General features: G+C 38.0%; 1 protein-coding gene across 4 annotated transcripts in view; it reads left to right on the forward strand.

The window, feature by feature from the left end:
• CABCOCO1 (ciliary associated calcium binding coiled-coil 1) overlaps positions 1-15,119 on the forward strand; it is a 98,820-nt gene that overhangs the window by 48,025 nt on the left and 35,676 nt on the right. For all 4 annotated transcript variants that reach the window (XM_053949398.1, XM_053949397.1, XM_053949400.1 and 1 more), the window contains exons 2-4: positions 6,663-6,793; positions 9,670-9,839; positions 12,852-12,996. In XM_053949398.1, the coding sequence (XP_053805373.1) occupies positions 6,663-6,793; positions 9,670-9,839; positions 12,852-12,996 (446 nt within the window). The remainder of the gene's footprint in view (positions 1-6,662; positions 6,794-9,669; positions 9,840-12,851; positions 12,997-15,119) is intronic.

The following is a 15,119-nucleotide window of genomic DNA, read 5'->3' on the forward strand; positions in this document are numbered from 1 at the left end:
CATAACAGAGAAATTTCTACCTCAATATGAGGAAGAACTTCTTCATGTGGAGGGTGGCGGAGCATTGGAACGGGCTGCCCGAGGAAGTTGTGGAGTCTCCGTCTCTGGAGAGAGACATTTGGAGACATTGCAAACCCACCCGGATGCGTTCCTCTGTCACCTGCTCTGGGTCACCCTGTCTCAGCTGGGAGATGGACTGTATTACCTCCAGAGGTCCCTGCCAACCCTACCTATTATGTGATTTTCTGTAGAAGAGGGTGTGGTGTTTAAAATGATGTCTGTGTGTGTAAATATGTATATGTACATATAAAAATACAGCTGTGTTACTGTTGCCACCCCAGTCAGTTCCATGGAGAGACACTGCCTGGCCCGGCGAGGCAGCTCCTCCAGCAGAGACTGTGGAGCCTGGGCTGGCACGGCCCAGCCGGCTCTGTCCCTCACCCGTCCCACCTCACCTGGAGCTGCTGCTGGTGTGTGCCTCCTGCACCTCTGACCTCCCACCGCCTCGCCAGGTTTCACTTGGTTATGGACTCTCCTTTTGAAATGCATGGTTATTTCTTGGTGTGTTGAGTTTGTGTGGCTTTTGTCATAGGGAGCTACAGGTGTGACATCTGTGAGAAGCTGCTGGAGAAGCTGCTTCCCATGTCCACTAGAGCCAATGCCAGACCGCTCCAGGGCATACCCACAGCCGGCCAAGGCTGACCTCACCAGAGACAGGGATCTGGGATAACAAATTTAGGAGGGGGAAGAAGGAAGCCATACAACAACAGATGGAAGAGGAGGGTGAGAATATAGGAGAGTGACAGTCCTGCAAACACCAAGGCCAGCAGAGAAGGAGAGGCAGGAGGTGCTCCAGGTGCCAGAGCAGATTCCCCTGCAGCCCATGGTGATGCAGATGTGCCCCTGGGGCCCATGGAGGTCATGCTGGAGGAGACATCCATGTTGGGGCAGTTCATGGAAGACTCCCTAGTGGGGCGCACCTCATGCTGGAGCAGGGCTAGATTGTGAGGAGTCTTCCCCATGAGGAGGCAGCAGGGTCAGAAGCCACATGTGATGAAATGACTGCAAGCACTCTATCCCATCCCCCTGTGTTCCTGCAGGGAGGTGGTAAAGAAAAATGGGAGTGAAGTTGAGCCTGGGAAGAGAGGAGGAGTGTTTTGAAATGTAGTTTTTATTTTGTATTATTCTACTCTGATTTCATTGGTAATGAATTATTTTTCTGCCCAAGCCGAGACCCTTTTGCTCATGACAGTAATTGGTCAGTGACCTTTCCCTGTCCTCATCTTTTTCCACAAGCCTTTTGTTATGCTTTCTCTCCCCTGTTCAGCTGAGGAGGGGGCTGACAGAGAGGCTGTGGTCAGCTCCTGGGCATCCAGCCTGGGTCAAACCACCATAGTGGGCTTTTTTGTGGTGGTAGGAGTCTCCTAATTTTTGGTTGTTGAGGGAAAGGCTTGTGGTTTCCTTTTAAAGAGCACTGGGGGAGCGGAAGCAAGCTTACACTTTCCTTCCAGCAATATCACAGTTGTAGTTCTCACCTTTCATTGCTTTAGGTAGCTGAAGTGCTCTGGAGGATTTTACAAATCCACAGTGTTTGCATTAATATTTGCTTTATTTGCTTGTCTTTGGCCTCCTCCCTGTTTTTTTCCTGTTTCCTTTTTTTACTTGGTTAACAGAGGTGTGGTTTCTGACAGGCGACTCATTTCATGCTGCTTGTCAGGAGGTATAAGAATAAAATTCATTCCTCCCGAGAATGTATGAGGTGTTGCATCAACTCAGAATTTCTCCCTCAAGCCTATCTATGTAGTTGTAGCTACTATGAGATAATTTTCTTCTGCTTGAACTGCTTTGTTGTCTCCACTGGCCGGGAAGTTGCTGTGACTGCTGTGGGAGTGATTAAGTGCCTTCAGCCAGTGTCATGGTTGTGTCTTTGTCAGTACAAAAGCTTACCGTTTAGGTTTCCTTAAATAAATAAACCCTCTTCCAAGTGAAATGTGTTGCTAAGTATTCTAAATGCTTTATGGAAAATATATGCATCTTTCACAGTGCGCTCTGTTAGCACTCTCCGTAAATATTTTGGCAGTTGGAGCAGCGTAACATTGGGGTAATGCAGTCAGATCACAGGAAAAGGACACAGGGTGTGCTCTATGGGACATGACAGGCTGTCAAAAATATATTGTACATCTGTTTGAAAAGTGCCATTGAAATTTTTGTAGTTTTTATTTCATGGCTTTATAAAAAGAATCTTTAGAGGAATTCAGTGAACTTTTTTTTTTTCACATGTTTTCTCTTCTTTATGTTTGTTCTACACACAGTAGCTTACCTTTGTGATATTTCTGTCTATCCTTTATTATTTATTTTTATTGGAAACCCTGTGGAACTGTGTATTTATATGAATCACATTCTATAGTCTCTAATTTTGGCTGAAGGTAGCTTAGCATGGTCCATATATAAGGTGTAGGAAACACTGTATTCTGGTACTGTTTCTTTATATAATTTCTTACATTTGGAGACAATTCCTTTTGATTTAAATTGAATATTTTTATAATTGTTACGGCTTGTAATGACTTTCAGCAGAAGGTCTGTTAGAAAATCTGAATACTGATCTTATCAAGTCTTGCTGCTGCTTTATTTTTAACCACATTTTTCTCATAAGTGGTCTGCAGCTGTGAAAACATCAGTAAAATTTACCGTCATCATACGTTTGGTTAACCATAAATCTTGATATATAGACTGTGGCATTTTTGAAACATACTTTGTTATTAAAAGGACACTATCATGTTTATAGTGTTCCTTGAAAGCTTTCTTTGCCTATAGGTTTTGTCTTTTGCATTTGGCACATCTGCATATTTCCCTTTTGAAGGCAGTTGAAATGAGTGCTGCTGTTTTTATTTCCTCATTTGTTTGTTTGATGACAAAAAAAATGTTTATGACTAAAAATAGCAACTATTGATCTTAACTTCCCATTGTGGGAGTGGACAAGTGAGACCTTTTAAAAACAAACAGGAGCAGTGGATGTGTTTCTGTTTCTGCCTTAACTATTTGTGTAGAAAGCTTCAGGATTTTCTGCTGCTACTGAAGCATTTGACAGCTTGATAACAAAATGTGTATAATAATACAAATAACAGCCTGTGTTGCTGGTGTAGTTTGGTTGGGGTTTTTTCATTCCCATTTCGATTAAAGTTGTAACTGATACACAGCGCTCTTCCAGGGTACATCTGCTCTGCTGTCAGCCCAGGCAGAGCAGCTGAACTTGCTTTACGTGAGCTACTGGAAGTTGAGTCCAGTCTGATTTCCCTGGTAGGGTGAGGACAGCAGGATCTTGGGTTCCTTACGCTTTGAGTATTTGCTACAGCTGATGAGATTTGGTAAGCTGTTCCCTTGTGTGTATGTTTTTGGAAGCCATGATTTTGCAAAGTGTGGTGGTGTATTGTCAAACAAATGCAAATGCTATCTTCAACCACTGCAGAAGGCTCATCCCAAAATATAAGCTTATTTTTCTTCAGGAATGCTGGTGCTCATTTCAATTGCTGTGTTTCAGGGTTTGGCCACTCTGGAAAGGCCCTCACCAAAACTGCAGGTAGTGGGGCATTTTTCCTAGCTAGGGTGACTCAGTACAGGTTTGGGGTTTTGAGAGTTCTTCCCCACCCCTGTAAACACAGCGCTTTTTTACAATTTGCTGTTCAACTGTATCACTCTGCTGCTGCTATTTCCTGCTTCATGGTGGTTTGTGAACCTTGACTGAGAGATTTAGGAAGATCTTGCTCTTTTGTTTTAGAATGTCTGGTTTGGTATTTTGATTTGATGCTGTTAACAAGGGATGCCCACAGCATTTGGAGTAATGTATTGAACAGCTAGAAACATATTATGCATTCAGAACAGCTAAAAATCCTTCAAAGGAAAATTAAACCATAACAAATAATTCTCTAGGAGCGGCCTGTATTTAAATAGGCAGTCTGCTGCTGGGAATGGGCATTGGTAGGATTGGTTTCAGGAATTTTTTTCCTGACACATGAAGACAGCATTACTAGAATTAACTCACTTTGGATTACCTCAGTCAGTCACTGCAGTTAACACTAAAATGAAGAGTACATTCTTTGACACCAGTGAATGCATATAAAAATAATCTCTGGTATTTTCAGTAGTGGTTAAAGAGACAAAAGTAATCAATCAAAATAATTGTGAGCTTTTAGTCAAGTGTGTGTGTAGATTCAGCCCAAAGAGAAACTGTCTATAAACACAGGATTGTTTAAATGATTTATGGACCTTCAATACTTTCTTAAATTACAGAAACATTGCTGATTTAAAAAAAAATTAAATAATGTTCTTTCTCTCCCATAGTTCCTCATCTGTCATTTGTAACAGTATTTCTTCTTATCTGATACCTGTGCTTGTTATAGTGGACAGTGATGCCCACACCCCATCCTTATAATGAGCATTAACAAAACCAGTACTACACTGGTGGGAATGTTGCTGCTGGGAATGTTGTTCCAGCCTCCAGGTGATGAAATGGTTCTTGAGAAGTGTTCACCTTGCCCTGTAAACTGTTGTGGTTTAATGTGCAGATTATGGAGCCTTATCTAAAACACTGAGTTACAGCAGCTGCCTATCTCTTCAGTTTAAATGGCTTGTAAAATATTAGCATTTTGCCTTACTAACAATTATACCCAGTAAGGTGTTGACTGACTGACCAGTCATATGTAACTTATATAGTGGTGGACACTGTAAATACTAAAGTATTCTATGTATTGAACATCCTAAGAGAAAGTGAGGAAGGAACATTAATTCAGTTTCCAAAACATTAATATCAGTATTCATTTCATTCAGTCCCCACAGCTTCTAAAGAATCTCATGTTCAACAGGTTTCTAACAGCACTTCAGGAAAGCAGTTATATTTTTTCTTCTTATTGAAATATGTATTTCAATAATTGTATATTAGAGGTAATGTTATTGTTTTTTACCTGCAGCTTCAATTATAGCAGCTTTACTGACTGTAAGAGTATTTTTTATGCTGTTTAAATTACTGCTAATAAAAGCAAACTAACATCAGGCTTTTAACTGTGTTAAGGAAGCCTTCGTTTATTTCATTCCTGTTCTGATGAGATATTGTATCTGAGACTGACTTGTTTACAGTTGGGAACAATGATTTTTCTTATTGAAGTATATGTGAAAGAACTTAAGTACTTAATTAGAGAGGAGAAGAATAGTCTGTCCACTGAATGAATGTTCTTTGTTGCTCTCAGTCTTGTTTAGTCCCTCCTGTCTGTGGTGGTTCTTCAGCTAGTCCCAGGATTTCAGTATGTCTTGTAGCTCGGCAGCAGCAGGGGGAGTAGTGTAGCTTTATTTGGGGGCTCTCCTTGACCGGCGCTGGAGTGAGTTGGTATCAGCTCAGAGCAGAGCTGGTCAGGCTCAAAAATCAGTGTGCGTCAGGAATTCTGCTTCACTCTGCCTGTATGAGCTGGAAGCAGGATTCTGCAGGCTTTGCCTTGCTGCACTTCTCTAAACGCCAGGTCCTGCAGATGTACAAGTGTACCTGCTAGAAGCAAGTTGTGACAGGTGTTTGTGTGGTCAGGCCAGGCTGACCAGCAGGAGGCTGGAAGGCATTCTGGGACTGGTTCAGCTGCTTGACCAGAGCTGGGCCAGCACCCAGTGCCCAGCAGGGCTTTGTCCAGTTTGGTCTGGAAAGCCTGCAAGGGTGGAGATTCCTCTGTCTTTCTGGGTTATCCTAATGCTTAAATATTTTCATACTGAAATATTTTTCCTTATGCTGCCCATTGTGGATCCCTTTCAGCTGGAGCACAGTCCCATGACCATTGTCCCTTTTTCCCCTGCAGTGCACCTCTCTGAAGGGGCTGCTTCATCTCACACCTCGCTCTCTCATCTACATATTCTATTGTGAAACAGTTTTAGGGTTTTTTTTTCTACTGTTTTTTGCATTTCATAGATTTCTTTGTTTTCTTCTTCATAGATTTCATACATTTCTTACTGAAATTTCTTTTTTATCAATGACAACACAAAATATCATCAAATATTCCTATTTTTTCGAAGACCATTGTATTCTTAATTCATGCTCAGTTTGTTATTCCCTAAAATATGTACATCCATCCTAGGAACAGTAGTGTCAGACTCTTGTGTATTATACTGTTGCAGCAAACATCTTGGACTTTTGTTTGGCTAGGGGAAGGAGAGAGTGTAGACAGTAAATTTGAAAATGCAATCAAGTATATGGTGGAGAGCAAATAGCATAGTAATATTTGTGTATTCTCATAATATGTTTAGGAGAAAGTTAATTTTAAAATTTAATTATTGTGCAATGCAGTGTCACGTTGGTCAAATTTAGATTCATGGATTCTTTTGCACCTTTAAATCTCTGTTGTTTTTACTTGCAAGTTAATTTAATCTTGTGCAGCACATAATATATCAGTGTGTTCCCATATGAATTTATGATAAAAATACTATGTTCCATGTATCTGCCCAGCTTTTCTCTAGTGAGAGTGTGTTAAGGTATTGTGTTACTGCTGTATAATTACAGCTGTCTTACATTTTTGGCATTTGTTGAAGTAATCCCTTGCATACCTCCTCAATATAAAAATGTTATTTAGATAAGTCACTGATATAATAAAATAAACATTTTTAAAATTACATTCCTATGTATGTGTATGCAGGATGAAGACCGAGATCAGGATGAAGGCCAAGATCAGGATGATGTAGGTGGAGAAAAGATTACTAGTAGGACATTTCTTTCTCTTTCCCAAATAACTGCCTTGTCAGAAGAAAATCTGGAAGGAGTTGAAAAGTAAGTAGCAGTGACATCAATGCTGGAACCCATATAATAATGAAATAAAAATTGCAGACTGTTTATTAGATGTCTTTTGTGATGGCTATGTCATTAATTTAATTGTTCAGTTAAATCATTGATATTTAATGTTATTCACAAAAGATGGCAGAAACACTTTTGATCTCAGATCCAGTCTGGTTTACTGTTTTTCCTACATCTTTTAATTTTGCTTAGACTCCTTTTTTTTCCACTTGTATCTTACCTTGTCGTGGTTTCTGAATTTACAATAGCTTTAAATACGCTGTAAACAAAATACTAAGATGTAAGTAAGAGCAGACTGATACTGAGCATTTTTTTTTTAAGTCTCACTGGGTTACTGTTTTTGCTAAAATATTCAAGGTTCTGTACTGTAACATGAGTTACCAAAAATCAAAAAGGTCTTAAAAGTTCAGCAAGGGATGGAAAGCTTAAGAGGCATTAGTAGGTCGCCATCATGATGCACTGGGGAAATAGGAGGCAGCCAAAGACTTCTGATGTCACACTGCCTTTGTCTTTCCTGTACCAACACTCTCCCTTGTTATTAGTATGTAATAGCAGCTAAATTTAGGAGGCCAGGAGTTCAACCTGGGACTCCAGATTTATGTTTGAAAGATGGGACATTTCAGAACTGCAAGGATTACTTAGGAGTGCTTGTTTCTGCTAGCAGGTTCTTAAGGAATTGAAAGCCAAAGGGCTGGGCTGCTGGTCTAGTTTGGGAAGGAAGAGGTGGGGGGTATATAAAATCCAGCTTTGTTCCTCTGAATAGGTAGCCATTTAATAGAGATTAAAATATTCCTTAAACATATTCTGTTCTTCCTATTTGTCACTATTCTAGGGAGAAAAGGTTTTTCTGGATTTTTTTTTAAGAAAACAGAAAAGAAAATTTGCCACCATCAAATAATAATAGAAAAAATTATTTCCTTTCCTGTTTTCTCTTGCACAATTTAAAGGCCTCTTTAAATTTAAAGGAGACTGAAGTATACAACTCATGGAGACTAAAATGTGCTTAATGTGCACAATTCTTTGTGCAACTTTCTTATCAAGATTAAAAAGAAAAGCACTGAAAGATCATATGCTCTTTTAGTCTCAGCTGATCACATATGTATTTATATATACATGCTGTACAAGGGGAATGTAAAGTATATACTGCATCTGACTGGAAGGAGCATAGTTACAGGGTATTTTATGCACACTAAGCAGTTTAGCAGCAGCATTAAAATTGTGTTTACCAAGTGCATTGTGTCTAATTACAAGAGCAGTTTGAAGGCCACAGCTCAAGTTAGAAAATCAGAATAGATCTGATTCAGTATGAGAGTTTTGATGTCCTGCATTCCCATCTATCAAGGAGTTTTGTACTGCTGTCCATCTTGGTAAGACTTGAGCCCTATGAAGAAAGAAAAAGCAGGGAGGGTAACTATGGAATCTAACTGCCCCATCATTTTGCAATGATGTACAGATACTGTTGTCAGTGACATGCCTTACAGAATATTAGAAAGATGAGCACTGGCATTGTTAGCATAATCAGAGAAAATCTAAATCCCTGAGAAGCTCTGATTATGAAAACACAGAGTTGGCAGAAGCTTCAGAGAGAGAGGATATGGACTGTTTCAAACCTTGGAAAGTTCAGCTGGCCATGTTCCACTTCTATTCCAGGACACAAGTTAAGTGTTTTTAACCGACTTGCATGTGTGCAGCCGTACAAATTTGTCATGCAGAACAAAGGAGTACATGTTTTAAACAAAACTGATTGGATTATATACTTTACTCTGTTAGCTATTGAGGCTTTAATTAAAGAAAGAAACTCATCTCTTTTGACAGTGCATCTGTACTGTGTTGGTGAAACCCCTGAAAATCTAATGGCTGCTATCAGTAGGTCTGGGATTAATGTCCTCCTTAGGAAGGAATGAGAAGGCAGCAGGGCTTGGGAAGACCTTGCTTTTTTGCAGGGGACAAGAAACTCTGATCACTGGCACCTGTTTCCTCAGCTGTACTTAAGAAGCCAAGGATTGCTTTAATGTAAAACTTAACTGCCTGAGACATGGCCAAAGTTATACTGGAAGAATTGAAACCAAGTCCTAGCTCCAATCCCCTCTCTTCATGTGGAAAAAAGCACACAGTTATTATAAAAGATGTAACTAATTCTGTGTTTGGATAGAGTAGACATAAATGTGTCAGCAAGTGTATGGCCTCCTACAAGGGAGTGTATTTTTTCATAATTCTGCAAGTTAAAGTAAGTGGAAAAATTTTCATCATGTGCCAATAAAATGGAATAAGGCTCTTTAAATGTTTTGACCATGATGGAAATGCAATTTAAACTTCTAAATATTTTAGCTACTTTCAGTAATTATATATTATATTATTTACATTAATTTTCAAATGTAATTTTTCATTAGAGGCCACATGAAAAATAATCTTGAAATGTAAACAAGATATTAAAAAACTATCTAAATCAGAGTGAAAGCATGATAGTGGAAAGTGGAGACTAGAGACTAGTTGTGTCATTTCATCCCACAAACCAATTCCTGGTGAAACACTTTTTTTTTCCTCTGGAATTTTCAATGTATTTCTCTTTGGTTTTGTAATGCTCTAATTTTTGTTCTTTTGTTAGTCATATCTTAACACTTCAGTAGTGTTTGCTGAAACCTGCAGGTAATTGTTTACTTTTTGATACTTTGATAATAAATGTAATCTAGGAATTGATGTAGCTAAATTCAAGAAATTATGTACATAGGCACATATGAATAATATAGCAACTAAAGAAATGTTATAGATATAATTGCACGCAGACCAAGTAAGACTTTGGAATCTGTAATTTATTTTTTAAATTCCATTATTTTACTCTGCAATTTTTTTAGGAAGATGGAAGAATTTCTGAATCTTACACAACTAAAGACATCTTTGAAAGAAGCTATTTTACTAGATTATTATACTGCAGGATTTTGGTGGGCTAAAGAAATGAACTTCAGTCTTATCCAGCTGTCAGGATTCATGGATCTATTAAATTTCGCCTTGGAGAACCTCAGCAGTAAGTATAATTAAGAATTGTAAAATATCTGAAGTGGAAGGCAAGAATGTTTCCCAGACATTTTAATAAAGTGATATTTAATTACAAGTAATTGTGAAATTATTTATTTTCCTCTTGAATGTTGGTATATTAGACCTTGTGCCTGAAAATAATTCTTTCTGGCAGATCTCAAGTCTTTTGAGTAGAATATTCCTCATTCTTTGTTTGTACAATATGTCGTACAAATGGGCCAGGTCCTGAAGAGACCTTTTCTTTGCTATGGTAAAATAAATAATAATTACAGTAGAGTGAGAGCAAGGAGCTCCTACATTCCAGTTCCAGCTTTCTCAGTGACTGACTCGCTGTAGTCTTGGGCACATTTCTCTGCTGTTTGAGATATTCAGTATATCCTGTAGCATTACAGCAGGTGAATTACATTTTTTTTTATCCTCAGAGGTCAACTCTCAGCTTCCTATATGGCAAATGCTGCACTTCTGGCACAAAATAGATGTTAACTAAGGACTGGTGAGGGAAGTAAGCTGGCATTACTGCTGAAGATGAAAAATGACAATGAAAGGACTGTAGCTTCTGTGGTTACGAGGAAATTTGCCACAAAGCATGAAGCTTGGTCTAGTGGGAATGAAATAGCCAGAAAAAAAAAGGTAGAACTGTCCTCTAAAACCTTTGTCAGAGATTCTAATGCTTGTTTAACATTCACTTTGAAGGTGATTATGTTGAGAAAAGTCCATCCCAGAGGAAGAGTGAAAGGACTCAGCAGTTTCATTCAAAAGAGAAGGCGAACATTTAAAATCAAGCTCATAATAGTTATTATACTCTTTCACTGTAATTTAGTTCATGGGCCTTTCTGACTTGGAATTTTGACAGAATATGTACGTGCTTTATGATCATTGGAATTCCAGTTGTCCTTCCTGTCTCCAATGAGAAAGTATCTTAACATATGCTAACTATATTACTATAACAATGGAGCAGAGTGGAAACCCGTCAGAAATTAGTTTTATGAGACGGTGTAATACATGTGTACACGACAGGCTGGTAGCACAACCAGTTATTAAAACTGACTGATGTTTTGCAGGAATGTCATCTTCGTTGCATTATGTTTTGCCAAACTTTTAACTCTTTAAGCTTAAGATTTTCCATGGCCCCATCTGCTTTTGGTGAATTTTTATATATAAAATTGCAACTGAGCCAGTTCAGTGGGCTTGCAGACAGAGGGCTGTGGGAAAAAGAATCTATTTCGTGTCTTTTTCTTTTGTTAACAGGTCTAATGCCCCAGTGCTTTGAAGTAAAGATAAAAGTTTGGCAAGCAAATGTTGTGAATTTGCTTTTTGCTGTCCTGTGAAAATCCATTTAGATTTGGCTAAGATATACATGGATTTTAGAGAAAGAAAATGTCGGTTTTAAATGCATGCAGGAAACTTCTTATATTTGCTTCACAGCCCAGGGCTGAGATGAATTTTCTTGTAATTACCAAACATTTCAACTAAAAGCAAAATTCTAATGTCTTCTATATTAATGACTCTTTCTTTTCCTTTCCCTGCGCTGGACCCAGTCAGCCTGGAGAATTAAGCTGACTTGGCCATAATAGCAAGTGTAGCATTGAGCAGGAAGAATGGATTTAGGAGAAGGAGGGTAGTGGAAATGCATTTAAGGCTGGTAAAGCAGCAAGGAAAACTGGAGGCCTTGCTTGATGGGGAGTCAGAATGAGTTACATGATTTGATTCTCTTCTATCCATTGAGGGTAAAGTACTCCTTAGCTCACAGAAGTCCTGCATGAATCTTCCTGAGACAGGTGGTTTGGGCTGAAAATCAGGTGTGCAGAGGAAAGAAAATGTGGATGAGTTGGCAACAGACTCAAGGTCTGGGTGATCCTGTTATGTCCCTTCACTTCCCTGCAAAGGGTGGTATTTCTGGTTCTGTTGCTTTTCCTCATTTCCTATGGCTTCTATTTCCTTTGCATTCTCTGTGTTCCTTTCTTGTCCCTTCCCATATGGTTATTTATATTGTGCTGCCTCTTACTGAAAAGTGAGGTAGAATTTTCAAGCCTTTGACTACTGTACCACTAAAGGGCAAAACTATAAAAGAAAAGAAGTCTTCTAAGTATTTTAATTTGTTTTCTGTACAAAAAACCCAAGGAGTGTATCAGTAGAGACATACTATAATGAGTAAAATAAATCTATTTCACCACTGGTGGATATTTCCCCATTTTTTTCTGTAGATTTTTTTTTAGACATAAAAGGAAAAGATAAAGTGTATTTGAAGCTTTTTTTTTTTTTTGTTTAACTTCCAATGGTTTTAGTGATGGCAGACACTATGTGCAAATCAGAAAGATGAATCCTTTCTTTTTATAGGTTCAGCAAGCACTGATACATTTCAGATTGACCTCTTTGTCAGGACAGTTATCAAACAGAATTTAAATTCTAAATCCAACCTGTTGTGGCATTTGGTTTTGATTTCCAGGGTAAAAATGTAAAGTAATTATCTGGTTTGGAAGGATGCAAAAATGTCTCCAAGTTTGATGATACATGCAGGGTCCTATGCATATTCGTGTTTAATCTATTATGACTGTAAGCACTTTAAAATATTCTTCGCCCTTTTTAATATCTGTCCCTGCATTAATGGCTTATGTTGCAAGGGGCATGGTCAGAAGAATAATCTTTTGCAATTCATAAGTAGACTATTTTAAAGAAAAAACATACTCTGCTTTCAAATTTGCATATTCTGCCTGTGGTTCTCTCAGCACAGGTAAGAGGTGAAGCTGTAGTATCTTGAACACCCATTATTATGATCCTTCCATTGTGAAGGCAGAGTGGTGGTTTTGTAGTGGAATTTTAATGGACACTTTATTGATGAGAATGATGGCAATAGAAACATTTGACTGCTGTTGGCTTTTAAGTTTCAGTGGTGGGTCATAACTAAAACTTCAAGAAGTCTTATAATTAAAATGGGCCAAAAAAACCCATCCCACCTTGTCATATTTATACATGGTTTTTGTTCTTTGGGATTACTTTGCAGACAAACATATGACCTTGGGAGATAATTTAAAAGAACTTGAAAGAGCAATGGCTGAAATAGGAGAAACTGAGTCAGAAGAAAGAGGTGACCTAAATTTATTCAGCATTGAGCAAGCCAAAGCAATCATTGATTACTTGGTTACCAGGTATTTATTTCTACAGAATCTGTTTTTAATTCATTAATCTAATATACTGGGAAAATGACTGATAAAATAAGAGCAATAATAAGAACAATATCAACATTTTTAAAATAATTATTTTTACACTACTACTACTAGTATTTTACTGTTATTTTACTAGATACCTTCTTACTGTGCCAACATACTGCAAACACCAAACTTTAAATCATGAAAAAGAAGAGAGAATATGCCAGGAGCAGTGAAGATCTGGCATCAGATGTCAAGGCCCAAAAAATAAATTTAGACTGGAAGTTTATAAAAATGTGAGATTATGCTGAAAATATTCCTTTTGAGTTTTGTTTGAAGTGATAAAAAAAGCCCATAGTGATGCATGGGCAATAATCTTGTTTTGCTTTTAAAAGCTACTTTTAGATTCCATCTGAATAAAATTGTAGATCTTATTTAGATCTTATCTTGACTCTGTTATTCTAAGTATTTGTATGGCCTTGACAGTTATTGTGGACTGAAGTGATTTAAAGTTTTGTACTTACAGAATTAAGGTTCTGATCATATAGTAGTCATAAAAATGTTGTATTTCAAAATCAGCAAAAGTCCAGTATGTACATGAAAAGGTTTTATGACAGGTCTCAGCTTTTAAACAGAGATGCAGAAAGAGATGCAAACAGCAGTAAATTCATTATTTATTTGAGAAAAATACTGAGTCTGATAGCAACAGTAATGCCCCTGTATGAAGTTCTTACTGTATAGTAATGTGTACACCCCATTTCCACTGGAGTGCCGTGGTTAAGGCAGTGGCTGTACTGACATACCCCTGTCTGCAGTACATGATGGACAGAATGCTTCTCAAGCTGTTTAACCATCCATGAATGTCAGGGGCAAGGAGATGGAAAATTAATAAGTTACTCCTGTAGTATATGCTCATCCACTTTACTGCAGCTGTAGCCCTTCAGCCCATTTTCTGACCCAAATGAGGGACGAGGAGGGTGGGGGGATTTGTGGCAGATGGGCATAAAAATTGAGTGAGATCATGGCTGATCCTTAGGTAGATTTGCTGGGAATTTTCTGACGGTTCTGTAGGAAAAGTTTAACACAGCAAAGAGGGAATTTTGAGAGTGTTTTCCTGAATGCAGAAAAGTATTTTCTCTTGAGGAAAGGCAAAATGCTAGGGTAGCTATTAGCCTTCCAGTTTAGAGTACTTGGATTCATATGGGGATTTAAACCCATTGCAGGCAATTTCTCTTACGATTGGGCTATAAAATATGCTCTTTCTCCTACTCTCTGATTTTTTTCTTTTGTTTCTTTTTCATGGAAAATATGAAACACTTAAGGTTCTTCCCATAAGAAATGGGAACATCTCTTTAAATCTCAGATTTCTGTAGTCAAGGTAAAATAATGTCCTGCCAAGTACTAGCCCTAAACTAAAAGGAAACTTGGCATTTAAGATGTCTCAACTCCTTTTACTTCTGCCTTCCTGTCTGTCTTTTGTATATTTATATGGAACAAATGTTCTTTCCAAATAGCATGTCTATAACTCATGTGTAAATTATCCATTGAGAGATATCTTGTCCATGAAGTAATTCCTTCACAGTCAGAAGAATTTTATCCAAGAGATTAGGTGCTCCATCCTACTTTGAACTAAAGTATTAGCTGGGCAGGAATACAATCAAGCTGCAAAACTTTAGCAACAGAATGGTATTTTGGCCACCAAATATGCAGTTGTATGTCCAAACTGCTCAATTTATTACAAATGGGTGCTGTGGCAATGTTGTGGAAGTGGACACATACGCTGAAATGTATCATGTGTGTCCAGTTTATGCAATCCATTATTTCAGTCACTGGAATATTTATTTCTAAATAAGAATGGAATTGGCACACTTAAATGGGTGTATTTTGAAGTTTATGAACTCAATAATAGGTTCAGTTTTATTACAATTCAAATTAATGTATTAGTTCAATACATTTTTTTTCTTGTTTAATTTTAAATGATAAGCCTGTAGGTTTTTTTCTACTCCAGACAGTATGACATGTTGTAGTTCAGATCACATTTTTATAGATGAGCTGTAAACCCACGGGATTTATAATGGAAACGGGGACAAATGCTTAACCACATTGGCACAAACTGTGCAGCA

Source organism: Vidua chalybeata, chromosome 8 (assembly GCF_026979565.1).
Source record: "Vidua chalybeata isolate OUT-0048 chromosome 8, bVidCha1 merged haplotype, whole genome shotgun sequence".
NCBI classification, from domain to species: Eukaryota; Metazoa; Chordata; class Aves; order Passeriformes; family Viduidae; genus Vidua; species Vidua chalybeata.